At 38.2% G+C, this 25,174-nt stretch overlaps 1 protein-coding gene across 6 annotated transcripts in view; it reads right to left on the bottom strand.

Moving 5' to 3' along the window:
• The window catches only part of PCGF5 (polycomb group ring finger 5), a 63,842-nt gene that overhangs the window by 31,199 nt on the left and 7,469 nt on the right, over positions 1 to 25,174 (bottom strand). Inside the window, exons 1-3 of one of the 6 annotated variants that reach the window (XM_041415955.1) lie at positions 23,227 to 23,322; positions 18,531 to 18,602; positions 2,471 to 2,780 (exon numbers count right to left, since the gene is read on the bottom strand). In XM_041415955.1, coding sequence (XP_041271889.1) covers positions 2,471 to 2,582 — 112 coding nt within the window. In that variant the 5' untranslated portion in view covers positions 2,583 to 2,780; positions 18,531 to 18,602; positions 23,227 to 23,322. Of the gene's footprint in view, positions 1 to 2,470; positions 2,862 to 2,889; positions 2,914 to 18,530; positions 18,603 to 23,226; positions 23,323 to 25,174 lie in introns of those variants that run through there. The other 5 variants (XM_041415953.1, XM_041415956.1, XM_041415954.1 and 2 more) reach the window with 5 other exon arrangements.

The following is a 25,174-nucleotide window of genomic DNA, read 5'->3' as shown; positions in this document are numbered from 1 at the left end:
TTGGGCTTTGGCCCTTCTAATTTTCTCTCTTCATAACTTCATGATGTCCCTGCAGTCCTTCTGGGTTGACTGCTCCTTCTTCCAAACTCAGAATCTCTACTTTTCTTACAAAGATTCAGAGAAGGCTTTCTGTACAGCCAGGCTGGTCACCTTCCCTGCCAGCTCATCTTTCTGCACATGGGGACAACCTGCTCCTGTGCCTTTAGGATTTCCTTCTTAAAGCACATACAACCTCCGTGGACTTTTCTGCCCTTCAGGACTGCCTCCCAAGGGACTTCATCAACCAGGCTACAAAATCTGCCCTCCAGAAGTTCAGGGAAGTGGCTCTGCTAAATGCTCTCCTTACTTTTCCAAGAATTGAAAACTATCTCTTTGTGATTGCTGTGCCCAAAGACATCCTCCAACTTTCACACCACCCACCAGTCCCCCTCTGTTCACAAACACCAGGTCCAGCAGGGCCTCACTCACCAACTATGTCAAGAAGTTACCCTCCACCCACTGCAGGAACCTCCTAGACTGTCTTCTTTCTGCTATTTCCAGTAGGCATCTGGTAAGTTGAAATATTCCTCTAGAACAAGTGCTAGTAACTGTGAGACTTCCCTCAGCTGCTTCTCGAATGTTTCATCTGCCCCTTCCTTGTGGTTAGGTGAGCCATAACAGACTCCCACCGTGGTACCTGCCTTGTTGGCCATTCCCCCAGTTCTTACCCATGAACACTCAACTCTATCATCACCATCACTGACTTCTAGACGCTCAAAACACTCCCTAACAAACCTTTGCTACCCCACCAGGTCTCCTTCCTTGCCTATCCCTTCTGGAGAGTTTTATAGCCATCCACTGCATCCCTCCACTTGTGTGAGTTATCCTGCCTGTTTCTGTGATGGCCACTGTGCTGTAATTTTCCTGCTGTGCAGTGGCTTCCATTGTTTTAATTCTCAGTGTGCTTCATATAGTAGGGATGTAACACCAAATTGTAAAAATTAACAGTGAAGACATTAACAACTGCAAGAACAACACTGCACAGCAACTACAGGAAATGCCAAGGCAAGACTTTTAACTGATATTCATCAAAGGTTTAAAAATGGGAAATCTACCAAAAGACATACAATTCCCCTTACTCTTCTTTTAGAAGACTTCAAATGTTATTTGGAAAGATGTCAAATTCCAAAGGAGGTCCAGTGAAACTACTGCCTATTCAGAAATAAATGCAAAAAAACCAAACATGTAAATAAGCTTGTGAAAGTAAGAGGAGTTTGACAGGACCATTCATACATTTAATATAATTCATACATGACAACGTATGATGATGTAGTAGGAGCAGAAGACAACCTAAACAACTTTTCTTGAGACAGCTTCATTGGAAGAGATCTATTCCCTAAGTAAATATTTTGCCACCTTCAAATATTTCTCTGCATTGTGCCATGGAACACATTAGAGAGAAGTGAGCCACTACTGACCAAACTAGTGTATCCACACACATACTGCCAACAGATACATTAGTTTAAGTTTCAAGCATGGTTATATCATCAACAGAGCAGACCTGACCTAATGATCTCACCTGTGATCAGACAGGCTGCAGTGATATAAGTTAGGTGCTAGAGCCAGCACAATCTCCACTAGCCTAGGGCCTCTGTACTCTGCCAGGTCCAGCAGAGCTGACATACCCTCACAGACTGGGTCAGGTTGGAAGGGAGCCCAGTGGGTCATCTGGTCCAACCTCTCTGCTCAAGCAGGGTCATCCCAGAGCACATGGCACAGAATTGCATCCAGACTGCTCTTGAGTATCTCCAATGAGGGAGCCTCCACACCCTGTCTGGGCAATCTGTTCCAGTGCTTGGCCACCCATAAAGTAAAGATGTTCTTCCTCATGTTCAGGTGGATGCACTTCCTGTGCATCACTTTCTGTCCATTGCCTCTTGTTCTATTGTTGGCACTACCAAGCAGAGCCTGGCTCCATCCTCTTGACAGCCATCCTAGATACTTACACACCTTAATGAGGCCCTTTCTCAGACACCTCTTCCTGAATCTGAACAGGCCCAGCTCCCTCAGCCTTTCCTTGTAAGAGAGGCACTCCAGATCCTTGATCAACTTACTACTCTCTGCTGCACCTGCTCCAGGAGCTCCATATCTCTCTTGCACTGTGGAGCACAGAACTGCACACAGTTCAAGATAATCCAAACTACAGACCAGTGTTTAGAAAACTTCAGAAAAGACTGGATTAATTCAAAATATTCAATGTAAAAATTCAGTAAACAAAAACAAGAACAGTGGTCATATTAAACAGATTAACACTTTAAAAAAACCAAAAAACCAACTTATGTAGGAGGGACTATTTTGCACTGGATTAATTCAAAATATTCAATGTAAAAATTCAGTAAACAAAAACAAGCACAGTGGTCATATTAAACACATTAACACTTTAAAAAAACCAACTTATGAAGGAGAGAATATTTTGCGAAGTATTACTTACAGGTATGGAGGCACTCTGTTACTGTAGTTGGCTTGATGAGATAGCCTTTACAGATGTAGCAGGTGATATGAGGATTGAAATCTTTCACCAAGTGCTTCCTCTGAGTAGCCATTCGTGGAGCAGGAAGCGCTGGCAGAGTGCTTGGGGCCAGAGAAGCAAGTCTGAGAGGCGTCGATGTCCACAGTTCACAAGAGCTGTGGCGCTGCTCTGTGCAACTGGACTTCTCCAGGCATTTGATCTTAATTCCGCAGGTCTCACTGAGACATGGCTCATAACTCCTGCTCCTGTGCCGGGCGAGTCATTTTCCTACCTGTAACACACGTGGAAAAAGAGAGCTACGTGAACCTGGCCGGACAGCGGCGATGCCCCGGAGGACCAATGTCGCCATGAACTTGGCAGCGGCGGGGGCTGTAATTTACATAACAGCAGCCGCCGTGCGCCGGCAGCCGAGCTCCGAGGCCGCGCCCCCCGCCCCGCCGGGCTCCGGCCGCCGGCGGGATGGTTGCGGCGGCGCCCGGCCCGCGCTCTCCGCTCGGCACACACCCGCTGGGGCACCGGCGCCGTTTCTTAAAAATAACTTCAGCTCCTGCCCGTGGAAGGGTGGAAGTTAAACCCATTTCTCCAGCCCGCAAACGCAAACACTAAACACTGCACTAAGTTAGCCCGAATCCCGTGAAAATACGTGTGCTTTCCTCGAACCGGGACCAACTAGCTAACGGCTTATCGCGAGTAACAGCTGTCTCCGTGGCTCAGTGCATCTGCTTTTGTCCCCCCTAGTCACAGAAATCCATAATATTATGAGGTAATTACCCATAAAACTAATGCTGCCTTAATTTTCCAGTTTTACTGTTTGTAGAAAATTTCTTGTATACTGCATTTAACAATAATGACAGAAACATAAGGAGACATTTCCTGTATCAGCTGCAATGCCACCACATTACCTGCAAGTGTTTTAGGTGTTTGCTCTTCTGTTTTGCATTATTAAATAAATGCTCATTTTGCAGCGGCCCTCCAGTGCACTCTTCCCTTTCATCCTTGTGTAAGTGCTGCAACAGCTGAAGGCTTTAATAACTTTGACCTGTTTCTGCCATCCAGTCCTACTGCTGTAATATTTATCAGGCAATAGATCTCCATTAACATCAATTCAATGGCTAGTCTGAATCAGGTGCATCAAAAAGTGTGACTATTAAAGTTACAGTGCAATGATAAATACATGATAAACCAGACAGAGCAATTCAACAGAATCTGAATGATTTTTCCTGGTAAAATGTTCATCTTGTATGAGGCTATTTATCCACAACATGAACGAAAGTTTATATAGCTAAAAATCTTTTGAAGCAGCATAGAATCATAGAGTATCCTGAGTTGGAAGGAACCCACAAGTATCATCCAAGTCCAACTCCTGTTCCTGCACAGGAACATCCCTGAGTCACACCATGTGCCAGAAAGCATTGTCTAACTGCTTCTTCAACTCTGTCAGGCTTGGTGATGTGACCACTTCCCTGGGGACCTTGTTCCAGTGCCCAAACACCCTCTTGGTGAAGAACCTTTTACTAATATCCAACCTAAACCTCCCCTGACTCAGCTTCAGGTCATTTCCTTGGGTCCCATCACTGATCACCACAGAGAAGAGATCAGTGCCTGCCCCTCCTCATCCTCTCATGAGCAAGCTGCAGACTCGATGAAGTCTCCCCTCAATCTCCTCCAGGCAGAACAAGCCAAGTGACCTGAGGCCCCGCTCCTCACAAGGCCCCCCACCATCTTCACAGCCCTCCTTGGGACACTCACTAACAGCTTCAGATCTTTCTTCCGTTAAGGTGTCCCAAGTGCCCCAGCACTCAAGGTGAGGCTGCACCAGTGCAGAGGAGGAGTCAGCCACCGGCCCTGACTGGCAGGTGATGTTGTGCCTGATGCACCCCAGGATTTGGTATAGCTTAACAGTGTTTTGATGGTTTAAACCTTCTATTCTTAACCATTGTTTGCAGTTTTACATCACAAAACACACACTGACAAGTCACAGGCTAAAGAACACTAAACAGAGAAAGATACAACAAAAACTATATACATATCATGGGAATATTTTCATTAGTCACATTCAGTTGGTTTAGTAGAATATGACTTATACAGCATTATTAAACTTATATACATGCATTTAAAACATGCAGCTGCTGATGCTCTCCTGGCTGTTTCCAAACCACTGCATCTGGTAAGACTTTTTAAAAAACTAAACTATATTCTAAGTGAGATTTCATAGCATAGTTTATCAGGTGTCCCATTTGAAAAAAGGAAGAACTGAACATTTTCTAAATTAATTAATCAGCTAGGCTCATGTTTACACGGTAATGAATGCACAGTATTCTATCCAAGCACATTAAAACTCAGTTATGTCATTCATTATACTGTGTAGGCCATGCAGTAATGCTCACACAGCAGTTGGGACACTTGCAAACACACACAACTAGTATTGATCCCCATAAGTCACGCTGAAGTCCCTCTTTTAAGGACAAGCAGTCCCATGCCAGGTAAGTGATAGTGTATGTGACAAATTCTTGCCTCATCTCTCCACAATGCAGGAACTCAGTCCTGCTGGTACCAAGTGATACTGACTGAAGGTGATGAAAGCTGAGGCTTTCAGCACCTTTCCAGACCACAACATAAACAGCAAATGAGAAGCAGCACAGAAAAAGCTCTCATTTCATTATCAGAGGAAAGTAGATCCTTACATACTTATGCTTTATATCATCAGGAAGCAAATTATGTTAATAAATGCTTATGAATTAATTATAAATTCAAAGAGAGTTAACTCCTAGCATTGCATGCAACAGGTTTATTTAAACATACAGGTCCATATATGTGATGTGAGCATTTTGATCTACTTATAGCAGTTCAAAGGTAACAAGAATAGTGTTTGAATCAAATAAGGCATTCATTTCATATTATGAAAGAAACAAAATTAAGAAATGAACTGAGATCATCAGAGTAAATATGTGTTTATTAGTGACAGGAAACATGGTGTCCTGGTTCTCTTGCAAATATTTCCCCAGCTCATCTTGGTTCTGAATTTGTTCACAGGGAAAGTCCCAGGCTACTGGGTCAGAAAATTCCTTCAGGGTCTGACCCATTTTCTCCCACTCCCCACACCACTCAGGATTTTCCATGCCTGGGTCAGGTGCCTCCTCAACCCCTCTAGATATCTCAGCCCTCACTCTAGACAAGCTGCAGGCTGTATAGTGGAAGCTTACCAGATAAAACACCAGGAAAGTGGTCCTTTTCAGGGAAAATGGAATATTCTCAAAAGGTGAGAATAACATGTAGATTAGACATAACAGATTTAAAGGAGAAGAAGGAGAAGAAGGACTGGGAAACCTCATCCCCTACTCCTCCTCTAACAAACTAGGTGCAGTTACTAATAAATCCCCAAAACAGGCTACAGAAGCTAGGACGAATAAACAACAGACCATGCACATTTTGAACAAACCCCAGTACCTTTGTTAACTCTCTATAAATCATAATCATCACACCCAGAAAAACAGCAATCCAAATTAGTGCCCTTCTTCTGTAAAAGCTACATGTTAGGGACAGTACTGGAGCTATCTGTGGGTAAGAAAACAAGTCTAAACCTAGGGACCAGAAAGGCATCAGTGCCTCAAGCCAGAGACACATTATAAATTCAAGCAGCATGGCTACTGACTGCTTTATCCTAATACAGGGTAAGTAAAACCAAAATGCAATTAGAACAAGCCCCTCAAGCTCCATGTTTGGGGCCAAAATATTTGCCCTGGTTTAAGAAAAATTTGGGAGGAAATGCCCAAAAGGTATTTTCTCTGAAAAGGCAGATTCCAGCAGCCCTTCCCCCAAACAATTCAGGAGAAAATCTCCTTGAAGAAAATGGGAAAAAGCTGTTTATTTAATAAGCAAAGTGTTCACAAGCCTGGAAAAATGAATACTATTAAACAATGAAACCTGTCACTGTTCTGAGGAGATGGCAAATTCAGAGAGTCCTTCTGTGGTTCACAGGGTCCTCTGTGGTTGTGGCTTGGTTCTCGCTCAGTCTCTCTGGCGCTCAGGCCCGGTGTCCAGGCTGCAGTGCAGCTTGGGGAGAGGGGGTGCTGAGCAATTGTCCTGGTGCTCCAGACCAGAGAAAAGCTGAGCAGTTCCAGGAAAAAGACACCATCCCAGGAAAAACTTTCTTGACTCAGCTCACAGATGAGAAACTAGCTTAGAAAGCAAAGGAAAGCTGTCCTCCCTCTATCCGTTCTGCACACAGCACACCAAGAGAAAGGAATCTGGTGGAGGAAGTGAAGCTTCTGCAGACCAAACTGCACACCACTGCTTCTCCCTCCCTTTGCTCTTGGATCTAGTCTTAAGGCACAGAACTCAATACCCAGCATCAGCAGGTGGTGGGGGATACAATACAGTATCATAAAGTCACCCTAGGACACATGGTATGACAGAGGTGGTGACTGTAGCCCTCAAATGAGTGATGAAAATACAGCTGCTCTAATTTTTCTCTGGTTCTTCAACTTTTGACTTTCTCATCAACTGAATTTTACTCAGCAATACTCAGTTTTCTCTAACACAGTGCTTACTTTATAAAAAAGGCAAGTCCTTTTTCACATATATGAGCTTTCCTAACAAAAAAAAAAAAAAAAAGCTGCTTTCTAAGTATTATCATCCTTGAGGAGTGGTTTCTTGAAATCCCTAAAGAACTACTGTATCACTCTAATGTGAAACAGAATTACTTACATTTAATATGAATAAAATGTATCTTTTGAAAGGAACAGCCAGGACGCACAAGAATTTGTCAACTCCAAGCATTTCATTAAAGCAGTTCTAATACTTTTTGAAATATACCAAAGTTCAATGTCAGCTCCCAAATAAATTTCAGAGACAAAATAAACATTGATCAATAAAGCCAAATTCTCAGCAAAATCTAAAATGAGTGAATAATTCTAACTTTGCAAGAAGAGCCACATTGGTACAATGTTACATCCTTATCGAGCTACTCTGGAGTCTGTTTCTAGGCAAGTCTCCAAGTACTCTCCAGTTATTCTAAGAGTTACTTGTATTTCGTGGATGAAAGAATTACTGAAATCCATCTGAACTAGGAAACTAACAAAACAAAAAATCCTTAGTTTTCTTGATAGAATTGTGTAGCAATCTGAATGGCATTTAGATTGCTACACAATAGACAGCAGTCACCTTCAGTGGATACTGATTCTCTAGACATCTGATGGAAATGCCATTCTACAGCTTTTAAAAATTTGAAACCTTCACAGAATTCCTTAGGTCAGAAGACACCTCTTGAGATCATCTAATCCAACCTGTCTGCTCAAGCAGGGCCAGCTAAAGCAGGTTGTCCAGGACTGTATCCAGCTGAGTTTTGACTAGGTCCATAGATGGGGTTGTACATACTCTCTGGGCAATCTGTCCCAGTTTTGATCAACTTCATAATGAAAAAAAAAAGTTTTCCTGTTATCAGGTAGAATTTAATGTGTTTCAATTTGTATCTATTACCTCTTTTCCTGTCAACGGGACTACTGAGAACAGTTTGACTTCTTCATCTTCATTCCCTTCTATCAAGGAATTATATATGCTGAAAACATCCCTTTGAGACTTTTTTTTCTCCAGCTGAGCAGTCCTCAAACTCTCCACCTCTCCCTGTATGATCAGTGCTCCAATACCTTAACCATCTTTGGGGTCCCGTGGTCCCTCTGGGCCTCTGAGAGTTGCTTCATGTCCTTCTTTTTCTAAGAACTGGACACAACACTCCGTATGTCATTTCATCAGTGCTGCACCACAGAGAGGAAAATCAACCGCAAACTCCAGGCAACCTGCTTAAAATTACTGCATGCTTACTCAGGTAGGAAGAAGAGTTCACATATAACTACCTGGGAACTCTTATTTCCAGTGTTAAATTCCCAATCAAGCAGAACATTAGCTAGAAAAGAACACTAATCGGGTTGGCAGGACCTTTGGACATGATCTGGTCTAATGCCTTTGCTCAAAGCAGGTCTAATGTTAAAGTTAATTCAGATTGCTCACAGCTTCATCCAAAGAAAGTCTGAGTGTATGTAAGGATGGCAATTATAACCCTTCTAGGTAACTTGTCTCAACCCCTGACTATCCTCATTGTGAATTAATTTATTTAGGTCCATTTGGAATTTTCCTTGCTCCATCTTGTATACTTTTTCATATATATGAGTAATTTACTAGCAGCAAGTAAACTTCACTCTTACTGCCATTAGCGAAGGCTTTGTCATAATCTTGGAATGATGTGACTTATTTCTTTGCTTTTTAGGCAAAGAGTAGTAACATTGTTTATCATACAAAAATAGTAGTATGCTCAGTGTGAAAACTGCCTTTGATTTGATAGGAAACAATAGGAATCAGGCTACTCTTATCCCCATCAGTTACTCATTAAAATGATCAGCAATGAGGTATTGCATTTCTGCCAAGAGGATTTTTCTTCATCCTCACTGAGCCTTCTATAATAAGCCATATATTAGCACATAATAGCACTTCTGGGATATACATAGCATTCTTCAATGCTTACTCTTCTTTTATAGCCCGAAGTAAAGTAGCAAAGCAGGTTGCAAAATGCCAACATCTGTATTATTAGGCCATTGACAAATACATAAACAAGAAAAATGCATTTGAGAAACACTTCAAGAGAAAGGTAAAATTGTGTCACACAGTGTTCCAACTGTGTTGAACTAAATTCCAGGAACTTTTAAAAAGTAAGAGAAATGGTAAAGTAAGTTCCTACAGACTTTATAATAATTGGCTGCTAGTAAAGAAGAGAGAATCAAACAAGTGACTCCAGCAATGGAAAGATGAGCAGATCTGTATTGTTAAACATTTCCTTAGCACACTGAAATACTGGTCAGCCATAGCACACACTGTCTCTTCCCAGCTAGAGAACCAGAAAACAAGAAACAAGGTCACAGCAGTGGGAGAGGGAGATTGTCAGTGCAAGGGAAAAAAATCATAACTGAAACAAAATTGATTAGAAATTGTCACAAGCATGAAGGAGACAATTTAACTTCAGTCACTTGTATGCAGAGGTTGAAGGGAAAAAATATCCGATTTAGAACATATTATTAGCTGACTATTAAACATACAGAGTGAAGATCTTGTGACCAGTTTTACATACCTCCCTGAAAACAGCAAATTCAAGAACTGTGATTATAATCTTCAGAGGTATTGCAAGTATACAAACAACAATCTATCTCAGCAGAATCCAAACTTTTCAGCTAAAAGCAGCTAGAATTAAGTATGATGGGCATATTTTTTAAAGGTATTTATTTTCCTTCTGTTTCCTTGATTATTTTGTCACTGTTCTGGATTTTTATTTTGAAGAATATTTTGAATAGGCATGATTACATGTATCAGACACAAACATATCCAGAAACTTCCCAGAGGAAGTGAGACAAACTTAGAAAATTTTACAGACCAAATGGTCTGTTCGATTACCCCAGTGTCTGATGTGTGAACTGTGATCAGCTGTTGCTTTCTGGTTTGTTTGGGTTTTTTAAAGCACAGTGCAGTTATACATGGCCATGTAGCCAAGCTGATTGTTCATGTGCAAATAACCTAACTGACATTATTTTGGCCTTAAAGGCAAAGATTCTTTGTGATAGTATAAAACTCTGCATTGTGCCACAAGAATTGGTTTGTTGGTTTCTTTGTTTTCCCCATAGGTAATCTCCAATACTTCTTAACTACTTTATCTATTGCTATCTGATTATATGCTTCTGCCAGTTCAGTTTCCTTTTACGCTGCTCTCTACAATAGTATCACCTGCTTATTCTGAGGCTTCTCCAGAGAAAATCTGCTCTGCAATTAATGCTGCTTCACATCTCCCTGCTACTCCACAATGGAAAAAATAAATCAATCAGTGATACTCAGAGCTACATTATCAGAAAAATTCCAGTGGTGTACTCATGCACAGAGCAGCCTGATACAGCTGTTGTCTGCATGGGCAAGACTGTATCTCCTCCACAGACTTCCAGGATCTCTAGGTCACAGAACAAACACTTTGCCAATTTGATATATGATTCTTTCCAGGGGAAATGTATTTCTATAACAGTATGAACATAGATTTCAAGTTTGCTAATCACGTCACAACATAGTTTGTGCCTTTTCACAAGACATCCTAATGGTTACTTGCTATAATTCTATTACTTTTTTAAAAATCCTTGTTTCTGTAAGTAATATATGTCCTCTTCCCTTCTATACTGCATTGTACACATATATAATATAAAAATACTATAAACACTAAATACTAAAAAAAAAACTATAAAAATACTATATAATTATTATAGACAATATTTTTCCCCTCAAATTATCAAAGCCACTTACATCAACATATACAGCCCAGCTAAACAATATTCTGAAGTCTTCAAATAGTTTTATAGAGTTTCATTTCTCAATTTCCATGAAATTAAAAGATAAATGAAAACAATGAAAACAAACTGTAAGAAGTCTCCAGTGACTCCTACTAAAACTGTTACTAACAGATTTCTTTCTTACAGTTGAAAACTGGCAGGAATGCAAATCAAATTGTATCACACATGTCAAACAGCTTCACAATTATGCAATCAACTTGCACTGCAAATTAAAAACAAGACTTGCTACTAGATCTTAAGTCAAAACAAATTTAAAACGTCAATAAGCTCAGTGAAAGCAATCCTCAACAAATCTACTCATGGCTGTTATGATGGCAGAACCAGAAAACAAACAGGCTTGAAGGGAGATAGAAAAGTAGCAACCAAATTGCCTCGTCTTTTACAAGACAAATTAAGGATATTCACAATGTCTTAGGGAGTTTACTCTATTTCAATCCGTTTTCAACAGGAGTTCTGTTTCCAGCTCTCTCAAGAATAAAACCTTCAAATTAGTAACACAGTGTTGGGTGGACTCCATTTCATTTGAACTGCATGGGACTCATTGATGGGAACTGCCACTTCGTCAGCCCATTGAAACAGTCAGCTTTGTCAGAGAAAACTTAACAGAGGCACCTGTGAATTTAAATTGTAAAACAGAGCATATTTCTTCTGGATAAACTAAGAGAAAATAGGGGGCAGATCAAGATACCAAGCTTCACATCCTCCTATGATCTTTTTTGACAGCACTTCAACATATATATGTATGTAGAGAGTCAAGGTCTGTGCAGCACCATGTTCCACGTGATCCTGTCCATCTAATCGTGTGACTATAGTCACTGTGGAATTTGGCCTACTGAGTTAGAGAAAAAAACCTTCCATAAGAAAAAGCAAAAATAAAAGCTCTTTAGTATTTTAGATGTTTTTAACAGTTTGCATTAACAAATGAGAGTCACTGCAAGTAATATTTCACTGAAAGCATCATCTTGAAATTCTAATAATTTTTATCCACTATACTAATGGTAACAATTAAGCAAAACTGATATATTTAGTTGATTCTTCATGTGAATAATGTGCTAGTTTTGAGGACAGACAAATTCAGGATTCTAGCCAGAACCTATTCTCAAGTGAGCAATCAGCCCATGACTTGGCATCATCTGCCAGTTCTGCAGTGACATTAGCTTAGGAAGTTGACTACTGGTTTGCCCAACCTTAGTTCTGTGACTGCATGCAACCAAAGAAGTTTGTATAAATGGTGTCAGCATGTGACATTATCATAATGGAATTTTCTAAAGAAAAGATGTATAAAACAATCCTCAAGTAAGCAAAATAAGCTTGATATTGTTTTTGCAATTACAAAATCCTGCCCTTCAGACTGTGCCTGCATGTAAACAGCATATTCTTGGTTTATGTGCATTTAATTAGAATGAACACAAAATCAACCAAAAACTGTGAGACCACGTTTACCATCCTGGCATCTTGAACTTTCTCTTGTAGTACTTGAAAGTCTGGATTTAGTGCAATGCTAATGAGACAATGTGGCTTTTAGCTGACTAGGCTGTGGCAGTTTGGACTCCCTGTTTTTAGGGTTCTTGACAGAGCAGAGCTGAGTCTTTCTCAGACTACAAAGAATATACATGATCCTGCTTTTACAAAATTGTACTGCCTGCTGAAGCTCATTTTCACATTTTGAACTTGTCCAGTCTTATCAACTAGACATGGTTGAGGACTACTTTGCTACAAAATTCTGAAGGAATAAAATGTTGGTGAGAAATGTAGCTAATACTTCAGGAGATTATATGCTTTTGACTCTAAAATGCATACCAGCATAGGCAAAGCCCTTCTAGAAATCAAGATGTTCGAATACAACAAAATAATACCTATTTTGGTCCTTAAACATATAATGGCACTTAACGAGAACATCTAACAAATGTACAAAGTGGATCACTGTATTAAGAATCCTGTCTTATATATAGAGAAACAGATATTAATTTCCTCCTCACAAAGAATGACAATCTTACAAAAATCACTACATTTCCCTGCAGGGACGGATATCTACACTTACATGGCAGGTTAACTATATTTATGTTACATCTTTAGGCCTGGATTGTATAAACATTACTATCTTGCTTCACTATGCATGCCCGGAGTCCATGCAGACCAACAGTGCTCATTAAAATTGTGACTACCAGCTTTCATCAAGCTTTAGTCTGGAAGTTCATGCAGGAATGTACAGATATATATAACAGTCACCTCCTTATATCTTAAAAAGGTGTGTAAAGTCAGCAGAGAGAATGCATCATACCTCACTGCTATTTCTAATCTGTATTGCAAGAGTTCCAAATTCCATAGTGACTGTCAAATACGAAGAGATTCTATGAGATGAGATTTATCACAGATATAATAGCTTATCTTCAGATTGCCATGTGCCTTTTCACTGTATCAACACACTTGAAAAAGCACAAACATACCCTAAACATTTTTAGTTGCAAATTTTTTCACATTTTGTAATGAACTGAGCTCCCATAAATGTTAAATACATTTCAAGAATGGTATTTCAAAGCAAATTATAAACGATGCTAAAGATATCCAATTTCTGACCTTTCTACATTACCACAATCTGTATGCATTTTACTGAATTTTTATAGATGTGACTATTTTCTTCAGTGCTGTAATAACTTTAGGTTCTAGAGGCATGAATCTAGAAGGTTTTACCTATCAATATATATGGCAAATCTCTCTCCATTCCCTAATCTAATATCCTTGGGAAGCTTTTAAGAGTAAAAGGCGTAATGCTCTTAAAATTATTTCCCTTTATCACAAATGCATAGATGGGAATATGAAATTTTGACAAGGAATTTGGCTTATGAGAACTTGTTGATACATGTAACACATAGTCTGCTCCTATCATAATCATGCTGTCTATTTAATAATTCACATTTAAATACAAGACCTCAGTTGCCACAGCTCAGTAGGAATAAAATTAAGGCGATTTACATTTTTCCTGCTGAGAAATATGGAATTCTGTCTAATGTTTTATCCTGTGTCTTTTAAACTTGTCAGAAACACTGGTGCCATCATAACCCTCTATCAGTCAGCAACTAAAATATGTATTTGGGGGCTGTGTCTTCCATTATGCATCAACTTACCAAATTCCTGACAGAAACCATTGTTACAAAATATGTCTAGAATAATTTCAAATATAGAATAGCAATTCACAGTTTTACCTGATATATTTAAAATCTATTGTACAATTTTCTTCATTGCATCTGTTTTTCTTAATATTTGTACCAGTGAAGCAATACCTTTACCCTGCCTTTTTCTTTATATGTCAGTTAATAGTACAAAAAACTCAAGAATAGTTGAAAACTGTTAAGATGAAAGTTAAGTACTGAAACTGCTTTCTTATAATCCTATTTTATGTTAATGTCCCTCAGTCAATAAGGAAAAGCTAATGAATTTCAGTAGAAAGACTCAAAAATACTTCTGGAAATGAATGCTTTTCGTGCACTTAATGTGGTGCTAACAAACCACCCAACAAAGAGAAATGGAAAGCGTACTGGTTTGTTGAAGATAGATTGCATCCAGTCACTTTTTTAAAGAAGGAAAAAGTAACTCCATAGTTTGTCTGGATTTTAGGAACACTCGTCCAAATCTTTACATACAATTTCTACTCAGTAAAAAAAGGTCTATTTTACTATGTTTGTTAGAGCAGACATCCTTGCTGTGAACATGATCTCTCAATGGTGTTATTTTCCAGACCACTGTCACTGATGTACACAGGAGCCAATTTAAATGGCACTCAGTGGCCAAAGAACAATAAATTTGTAACTATGGGAAATAGTAAAAGTAAGTAGAGCCTCCATCACCGAAAACTTTAAAACCCAAACTGGATAAGGTCATGAGCAATCTCATCTATTGATCCCACTTTCACTAGGGGACATGGAATAGGTGAGCTCCAGAGATCCTTTCCAACCTCAGTGATTCAGGGATTCTGCGAAATCCTAACAAGAATTACTCAATAAGTCAGGAATATGTTCACTTCATGCAGTTTCAGGCTACCTGCAAACAGAAAGTGTCTAAAGTGTTAGTCACCCCAGCTGAGTCTGACCAGTCTCAGAGGTGAATGCCATGGTGAGTGCTGGGGTCTGGTCTCACACCATGACATTGGTCTCTCCTGAGACCAGTGGTTACTAGGGACACACCCAAGCCTGCACTGGCTCTGTCACCTCCTTGTCTACATTACCCACTGGGATCCACTATGCTGAGCATCATGACAGCTAAACAAAAGCCACTGGGTTCTCCTAAAGATCAGTACAGATTGGTGTCAGATTGCACAACAGCTTTGTGCCCACTCCCATTTGCTCCATGCCATGTCTAAAAATTTTAATTATGAAAAATCTACTAATTTAAGGACAAAACTACCATTATAGTAAGCTTTCTGGAATAGTGCATAACAGCAAAATACACAGTCCTGTTAAACTGGGTTAATGGCTGCTTTGCATGGCCCAACTTCCCTCTCTTTTCCCTTCCTTCAAGTTTTTCTACTTCTCATCTCCTTTCTGCATTCCCCTGCTTCTGCGGGTTACTCCATTTCTTAGAGGCACTAAATTTTAACTCAAAATCTGATGAACAAATTTAGCTTCCTGAGAAATAATTGTGTTTTCAAAATAGTATAGCTTTGGGGTAGAGATGTTATTCCATGTTATTTATGTAACAGGAGTCTAAATTCTTCTCAAAGAGGAAAACTCAATAATCTCAAATTGCAGAAGATGTCCTTTCACAGTACAGAATTCTACTCAATCAACAAAGTTGTATATTCAGTTCACTACTTGAATTTAGAAAACCTACAACTCATCTGTCCTAGAGGAGACTGCCATTCCAGAAGTAACCAGGTAACTCAGGCTGGAAACACTCTGTTAGGTGTGCTTCAGGATGAGAATGAGAGTAGAGAAATTTAGGGTCCAGGCTATGTATTATCACAATCCAGCTCTAGGGAAATCTGGGCAAAACTCTACGGACTCAAGTTTTAATTAGGTCTGGTTTTTGCTTTTCTGAAAGCACCAAAGAAATCATACACCTTGGGAATTCTGGGGCAACTGTCAACTAGTACTCCCCAGTAAAAGAGCTCTGTTGAGCAAAACAGCCACAGAGATGTGCCTTTTGGTCTTCTGTGCACAAAGGAAGAGCCTGGGTATTTTGGGGCAGAGAGGGCCAAGGGAAGACAGAGGATGGAAAATTGTTGCCTCAACAAGAAAATAAACCAGAAGAAAATCAAAAGGTTGACTGCAGTATTTAGTAAAGGAGTAAGACAAAAGCTGTTAAAAGAAAACAATTTGTTTTTTGAAAGAGAAAAGCAGATTCATTCTTTGAACTAGCCAGCCCTATTAATAACAGAAGTGAACAGATATATCAGCATAATCTAGTCACACAAGGTCCAGGGCAAGCTGAGTCCCATTTACTGAAATAAATACCTGATAGTATTTTTATTGGTATTTAACAAAACTGGCTAGATTACATTTAGGACAAATATATCCAAATATATCCATTCAGCTAATACCTTCAGCTGCAGTTGAAACATATCCTTTTGAGAGTCCATCTGCTCTAAAAAGTCTCCAATATAAATTGTGTTAAGAAAAAGATGCATTACTGAGCCTGTTTTACATAAAGACTAAAATATTTCTAGCTGTTTCCTAATAAATTTTTGATGTCAGCAATACAGGAAGACATGACTGCCTAGGAATTAAACCTCCAACTCTCAAATTCCAATACAATGTGTTAATCACAACATTAGTCTTCATCTGAATGTTAATTTGACATGCATTTAAACCAGAGAGCTAATCTCTGAGGTGAGATATTTTATTTTTAAAAAATAGCCATACTGAACATTTAGCCTACATTTTGCCTCACACTGCTAATGATACCAGCTCCTGAAAATAGTCAAGATATTGGCAGATACTTTTAGAACAGGTTTGGTAAAAAAAATAAGACTTAAGTCACAAGTTTTCAGCATATGGAGGCAAGATGCAGTATTTGAAGATAAAAAGCTGGATTCTTCAGAACTTCATGCCTTATATAGTGTGTGTCTGTGTATTTATAGATACAAAATTTTATATGCTTGCAAGTGAAGCAGAACTTTTTGTTTTAATTGCATTTTTGAATTTGGTTTTAAGCAAGAGCAAATGATCACTTAAGATGGCTAAGATTCAGACCCATCAACTCATCTTTTTCATATTAACAAACATCTCATTAACATGAATATTGCTGTTTACACAGCCTAATCCCACACAATACCATCACGACTTCCTGAAACAAGTTATTTTTATGTCTCTATGATGCATTTAAATGTACTTTTACCTCTGCTGTGATGAAGAGATTGTTTGATAATATACATCTAGTGCTGCTATAGTGTTTTACAGCTATACATGACTTACTAAAAAGGATATAAAAATGCACAGTTATGCTCATTTACAAAGAAGCAGTTAATATTAATAATCACTGAAACAGAAATACTATCTCATTTTATGTTTGTAATTAACTGAAAGTATTGGAAATAGAAGAATGCTGTTACAGATTCACTCTGCAGTGAGGTTTAAATATAATATCTCTATCATTGCACTGTTTGCAGCGTGGTTAGAAATGTGCTTGTAAACTACTCCCATTCCACACATGCACAAGTACCACAATCTCCCAATAACATGGGGTGAAGACATCAAATAAAGGATACCACCAGTGCCCTCAGGGCATTGATAACTAGAAAAAAGTGTCACTCCTTCTAACTCCTGTAATTCTTATGTGAGAAAATTGCAGTGCATTATCTAATGCAAGTGTGCTGGAAGCCTGTGGACTATTCAGAATCAAAGTGGTCCTCTGGTCTACTGCTCTGTTGCACTTCTCAGTCCTAAAGCCACAAAGATGCCATTATAGTCCCAAAGGTTTTATGTTTGCTTAGGTTGTGATCATTGCACAAGCAGAAACTGCTCATTTGAGACTGCCAAATTTGTGTTCTTTTTCTAGTCCCTTCCTCAGACCTCCCAAACCCAGGATGTTTAGACACTGTAAGTATCTTCTGTCTAAAGTACTTCCAATACTTCATAAGCTCTCCAACTTCACATTGGAGTCAGGGACTCACTTCACTAGCATGCGAGCAGAGATGAGGAAAGAATAAAGTTTTCACACAATATTCAACCATTGTTATGTAAAGAAAATTACTCACATGAGGAATGCTAGACTGCTTACATCGCTACGGACTCAGTGTCAACAAAAATAACAGTAACCTTTTTTCTCTCTATTCCCAAAACAGCACTGAGAGTAGACCTGCAAAACTCAGTACATTCCAGCAAAAAATTCAGTTCCACCAGACTAATGCCAAATATGATCTTTGAGTTCTCATTTCTCTAAAAAAGGAATGCATTACGTTAGACAGGAGTAGGCACAAACATAAGACATTTAGTCAAAACATTCAAAAGGCTCCTGCACAAGAAAATTGATACTCTCATTAGAGAAAGTTGAGGATTATGTAATGCACACAACTGTGTAAGTATTCTGTTTTCTGCAGTGAAAGGAATGAAACAGAGTACCTACTGACCTAAATACAAACTTTTGTCCAAGACAAACATAAATTCTTATTTTTCAACTCTTGAGCGCCTTCAATGGGACACACAAATACATACCTTGAATATCTTTTATGTGTGGATTTCCTTCTCAGTCTGAGTTAGAAATATTCATCTCCTGCACCATGTGACCTGTGAAATGTGTTCAAAAGCACAGGTTATCTATGAAATACTGTGTTCCTCCTTGCTGAAAAGTGTTTTGTTATTCAGATGCTCTCTATGGCTTTTTATAGCTTAAATCTCAAATGCTTCCTTAAGTCCTCCTGCTAAATAACAGTACTGGGCCTGGCTAGGACAGAATTAACTTTCTTCCCAGTAGCTCACATGGTCATTTAATTACCTGCCCAAAACAGTGCTGACAGCTCACTAAGGTTCTACCTATTGCTGAGCAGTGCTTGGCCAGCACCCAGGCCTTCTCTCTTTCTCTCCCACCACAGTGAGGACTGAGGGGGTGCAATACACTGCGAGAGGGTGCAACCAGGCAGATGATCTGAACTAAGTGAGGAGATATTCCAAGCCATGTAACACCACATTCAGTCATGATATGGATGGGATGTTAGCTGCCATTTCCTTGGAACTGGCTGTTCATCAGTCTTCCTGCAGGATGTGGACAGCAACTGCCTTTGCCCCACTTGTTTTCTTTCCTTCCTCTCATTTTTCATCTATCCTTCACCTTATAAACTTTAAAACTTTTTTTTTTTACCTCAACCCCCAAATTTCTCATCTCATAGGGGCTTGGGGTGAGTGAGTGAGCAATTTGTGGTGCTTAGCTGCCCTCTGGGCTTAATCCACAAAAACAACATAATAAACAAAATTAATGATTTTTTCACCTTTCTGTTGTGCTGTCTGGTGATGTATGAGTCGGTACTGGGTGTTTATGTACACTTGTGACTAAGTCTGTATTTGTGTTACAAGCAGTTAGAGGCTGTCCCATTTCTCCATGGCCAGATGCAGATGTGCATGGTATGACATGACCAACATCTCTGAGGGATGGAAAGAATGCAGGAGTGGGCTGGGTGCCAGATGAAGTACTTACCCTAGGCAGCATCCAGCTCAGTTTCTAGTTTGCCTATATGTCAATTAGCATAATCAGAATAATTTTGTGTAACACTATACATTGATTATGAGTTGTCAACATACGTGCTGTGAATGGATTTGCCCCAAACTAAACACAAAAATTCTACCAAAACATAGCCATGAACTGCACATGCTTCTCACCCACAGGAGAGGATGTGTGAAAAGATTGTGACAGATGTTAGGGACATTGTTTACTATGCTGCAGGAAGATGTTTCATTTCTATGGTAATAAATACTTTATAAGAAGCCATACAGATTTATAGCATAATCTCAGATATTTATATCAAGTTATTAAATATTTTTAAGGCTGGGAATATACTAGATACAAATTACAGTATTTTTGGGTGTCATCCCACTAAATACTTGTTGCTTTTACTGCAATTCATAGAAAGGTACCATTTGTGTTACTGAATATTCTTAATGTCCTCTCACTGAGCCCTAAAATGCTGTATTACATCAAAAATAAAAAACACTTAGCATTAAATTTTCATACATAAATTTTATGGGTAAAATAGAAATCAAATGTAGAGTCTAAGTTAGAAGTCATTGCAAGCAATTTTCCCTATTGACTTTAAGGGGATTTGAATCTGTGTCTTTTGACTCTTAAAATAAACACTGCATTACTGTCACATGAAAAATATTATGAATAGGAAAGAACTAGTTTCACCTACTTCTTGGAGCTAACTGAGAATCTCCTAAAGGGGCTTAAAGATTACTGTACATCTGAAGTAAAGCTCTATCTTGCATACCACTGAAATATTGTACAAAGGTGGCTTAAAGAATGTGGTTATTAACAGGGATATTTATTGATCATAACAAAATATTTATTTTCTGTCAGTGGCTTGAAAAAATTTGCCACAATGAAGAGAAGGAGCCTTAAAGAAAGGATTCTTGACTTCTTATGGTTCCTAAGCATATGCTAGTTTTATTTACACAACATACACCCCTGTATTACTTTAGGGAAGCTGGGCATACAATTCCACACAATATTTATTTCCTCTAACCTTATTTTAAAAATAAATATAAGCCATTTAATAGAGTTTGATTTTCTTCTTTCTGAAAGAATTCTGGAACGCTGATCTTGGACCATTCTGCACCTTAGCTGGTTTGTTTTTATTAATGGTTAAAACAACACAACTTTTCTAGGTTTATTTTTAAATAACATAAAAATATAAATGGAGAAGGATTTAATACAGAACAAACAGGGAACAGTATTTTTACAGAAAACTTGATGGCTAAGCAAATGTCTAACCTACTTTGAGACCAACATGTTATGCAAATACAGTATACAGCTCTCCCTTGTATCCCAGGGCTATCTTTTGCAGACTAGCTGTTGCTTTACTTTCCACATACTTTTTTAATACTACTCATCAAAAAAGAAGATAAAGGACTATTTAAAACTTAAATATTCAGGTATTTTACAAGGGGCCCTATCATGCCTTTATAAAGTGCTGACAAACCACACTAGATGTGTTGTACTTTGAAAATGTCTCACCTGATTAATGTCATCCTGCTGTCTTTTTGTTACAGATGTCTCTGTTCTGCTTTTTCTGAAATAGCAATCTGAATTCTGGAGAATTTCAGGTAATTGCACAAAGAACTCTTTGCCAGGACTGCGTGCAATTAAACTTCCAAAAGTTACAGCAAAGACTGACTGCAGAACCTTTACTGTAATACATATCAAGTAAAAAAGGGCCAATCATCCAATCTGAGTTGCACTAAAAATATTAATTTTCTCCTGAAGTTCAACAGATTATTTTGATTAAAGCATCCTTCTTAATTTTTTATTGTAAAGAATGATCTACAAAAATCATCACTAGTTTCAAATGTTAAAAAAAATTTTAAAATACTTAGTAGCAGTCTGAATTACTCTGGTTTTTATTACCTCATTTGCTAAGATACAGTAATTTGATTTTCTTTTAATCATCTAAACTGAATAATCTGATTTTGAATATGATTTACTTTATCTCCAATCTTTCCATTTAGTTAATGAAAAATAATATCAAGAGATAGCTTGCTTACGGTCTGGATGTGCCACCTTAGCTTTACTTTTACTAAGCTGTGGCCCCAGCCATCCATGATAAAGCACGTGTGCCAAGAACTCTATCATTCTTTTAGGTTTTCTTCATGCAACTTTCAAGATTTCTGCATCCTTCTTGATGTGCAATTGCCAGAATCAAGTTCAGAATGAGTGATAATCACAGCACTAAAAACCACTGAATCAATGTAATTCAACAACTGCTTGATATTCCCCTTGCCCATTCATCTGAGACTACCTTCATTCTTTTGTGTCCCCTTGACACTGGCAGCTGATTATACCATGACCCTTCAAAACTCCTTTAGAAGCCTGTGCTTTGTGAGGGAAGAATGAGGCACTCTGCAAACAGAACCTACAAATAGTTTCTACATAGTGATTTCTCTTTTGCTATCTATCCTCTTCTTCTATTTTATTATCTTAGATCTTAGCTCTGGAATATGCATATGGAAGTGTATAAGATTTCTATTTGAACTCATCTAATGTCAGGGAGTTTAATTACATTTATATGGAATATATCAATTTTAGAATTACTCCCATGTGACATTTTCTGCTGTTTCCCTCATGAGCAACTGAACACTGCAGACTTATCTCTGCAGTTTTAAGTGCGGAAGGAGTTGGTAGGACATGAATGCTTAGCTTTCCCCATTTTCATTGTTTTGCTTCCATCTCCTTTATGATGCTTTTTTGATTCATAATTAAGCTGACTCTAACTTTTGAATCAAACTATTGTACAGAAATCATGATTATATTACTGTAAGAAAAGTGCCACAGTAAAAAAAAAAAAAAAAATTTAGGGGCTGACTCTAACTTTTGAATCAAACTATTGTACAGAAATCATGATTATATTACTGTAAGAAAAGTGCCACAGTAAAAAAAAAAATAAAAATTTAGTGCTACAGAAGTGAAAAAAGAGCAACTAAGATTTTCTAAATTTAAATAAAATTTATTGAGTTTTAACCATCTGATTTTAAACTAAAGACCCCTTTTTCTTGGTTTGTGCAAATTTGCAGATTTAAATTTAGAACTTCTGCAATAAGTATAATGGATTCAAATTGTGGGCCCTTAAATTAGCAGGAATGCTTACTAGTGCCTTCAGTGAAAACAGAGTCAGAAATAGACCAAGGTATTTTCTAAGTGAATAATGCTACAGCTTTATTTAAATGTGTGCAATATTTCAACCTTTTCAGTGTTAAAAAAAATGAATTGTCTTTTGATTTTATATTGTGAAGACTGAAGAATGCATCTCAAGTAGTATTTACAAATAGTTTTCCTTCCTACATCTTAAGGAAGAAAAAAAATCATACAAAAAAATCATACTCAAAACATTTTTAATAGTGGCAAAAAATCCAGCACCAGAAAGTTGACCTGACTTTTTGGCTAGTTTCTATATTAAAAAAAGTTTTCTTACATATAAGATACTTCATTTGGTAAAAGGATGAAACATATCTTAGTGGATACCATGTACAACAGAGTAGGAGCTATGCTAGTCAGAACCCCTTTAAACATAGTTTTTCTAGTAAAAACTGATCTCTGCCTAGCTCAATGGAACTATTTTGCATGCTATAATCTATGCTAAGCGAGGTTTATCTTGCAGAGCAGACAGTGACCTGAATTCCAAGGAAAATATTTAGAATTTCATACCAGAACTTGAACTCTAAATTCTTCTCAACAATACTTCTATGTTTTCTTTTCAGCATACACAGGTTTCTTCTTATTGCAAAATTTATCTTCTACTTGGATTTTGACCAGTTCCTTGTGTTTGTGAAACAAGAGGGAACATGCAAAGAAAAGGAGACAATAAAAAATAGACCTCTGAATATGAAGCCTTGCTAACTCAGAAGTGTTGCAGAGAAAAGCACGAGACCCAAAAAACAAATGACTGTAAGCATTTGCTTACACAGACAGCAACTCCAGCCCCCGTCCCTCCCTCAAATGAAAATATTTAGCACCTACTTGCTTACAGGAATACAACTCTGAAGAAGACTCTTAAGAAGTCCAGTAATGTCTGGTGCAGGTAATTGCAATGCAGTTCACTCCTGCAGAGGCATCCTAACTATGAAGTACTGCAAAGATCTGATCTACTGCCTTTCCTCTAGAGAAGGAATACAGCCTAAACATCTCCTCCTGAACCAACACATGTTCTGAACAAATAAAAGAACAAGTTGAAAAAGAGATTTTTTCCAAAGGTTTTTTCCTATGTTAGGACCACTCAAAAAAGTTCTGGAGTTCCTGGTCATATTACACTGATTAATTTTGGTACATAGTACAAGAGCAGCAACTGCACAGTCAGCAGTTGGACTTCTTTGTCTTGTCCTAAACTTATGCTAGCTCTTCCCTAAACTCTGCCTTTCTTCATGCAAATTCCATACTGAGAATTCATCCACAGGATACTACCACAGCTTCCTACAGAATGCTTTCTTTAATAAAGTATTTTTAATGAATCTTGTTGGTTTTAAAGACAAGAAAAGTTGCAAGATGGTTCCACTAGCAGCAAGATGCGTATGTGCTGGAAGTGGACTAGAAACCAAATTCTAGTCAGGGTTCTGTTCAGGTTTCTGGTGTTACCATGGCACTGAGCCACAGCTAATATACTCTGTCTCTATATTACATTAAACATAAGCAGATATCTTCTCAGTTTCTTCAAGCTCGGGCAGCAGGAGCTTACATATGCTTAAAAATTACACAGATGCACCTCAATGCATAATTCCTTTAAGAAATAAAATAACAACTTTGTACTTCCAAGCAGCATACCCAAGCACGTTAAGCAGGAAAAATATACCTGTATGACAATGTCTCTCCTTGAACTCAATTTGTCCATTATATTCCTTTGTTTGAATACTCAACCTTTAGATAAAACCAATCTCTCATACATATCTATGAAGACAAACTCAACAGAATTCCATACCTAAATGGGCCTGCTGAGATCACTACAACTTCAGTAAAAATTACAGACTTCAAAAGAATTGCAGACAAAAAAACCTGTGCCTTTGCATATATGTGAACTGCAGCACTGGTTTTAATATTATATTTACTACCAAACAAATTAGTATAAAAGACAGTTACGCCCTTTTCTAGTATTTTATTTCCAGGTGTTTGATATCACACACAGTTATATCCACTCGTTCCTCCAGTATTCCAGTATTTCAGCTCCCCAAATAGTAATAAAAGAATCTTCTCCACAACCTATTCAACAAAACAACACTGTAAGCCATAATTTACAGATACAGAAAAGGGAGACATAGAAGTCTAGGTCCAAACTGTTTCAAGTACTCTTTATTTCCATACACCTGATGTTCAAAGGTTCAACTTTTCAGGACACTCAGGACTAAGTAAACAGCTCTGTTTCACACAGTTTTGATTGCACTGGTGATGTCGAAACAAGGGCAAATTTAGCTGCATGTGTCTCACAGCTGTTAAAAATGAAAGGCCATCTGTGAACCCCTGACCTATATTACCTACTCAGGAAAAAATAGTAATTTAGTATCCAAGACAGGCAGATACTAATCCTCCAAGGCAGTATTCAACTTCCCTGAGCTGACTATCCTTTGTCTTCCTGAACATTCCTCCTGTGCCCATTCTACGCTCGCCT

Source organism: Onychostruthus taczanowskii, unplaced genomic scaffold (assembly GCF_017590055.1).
Source record: "Onychostruthus taczanowskii isolate IOZ18803 unplaced genomic scaffold, ASM1759005v1 scaffold5, whole genome shotgun sequence".
NCBI classification, from domain to species: Eukaryota; Metazoa; Chordata; class Aves; order Passeriformes; family Passeridae; genus Onychostruthus; species Onychostruthus taczanowskii.
This window is presented reverse-complemented; position numbering and strand designations above follow the sequence as displayed.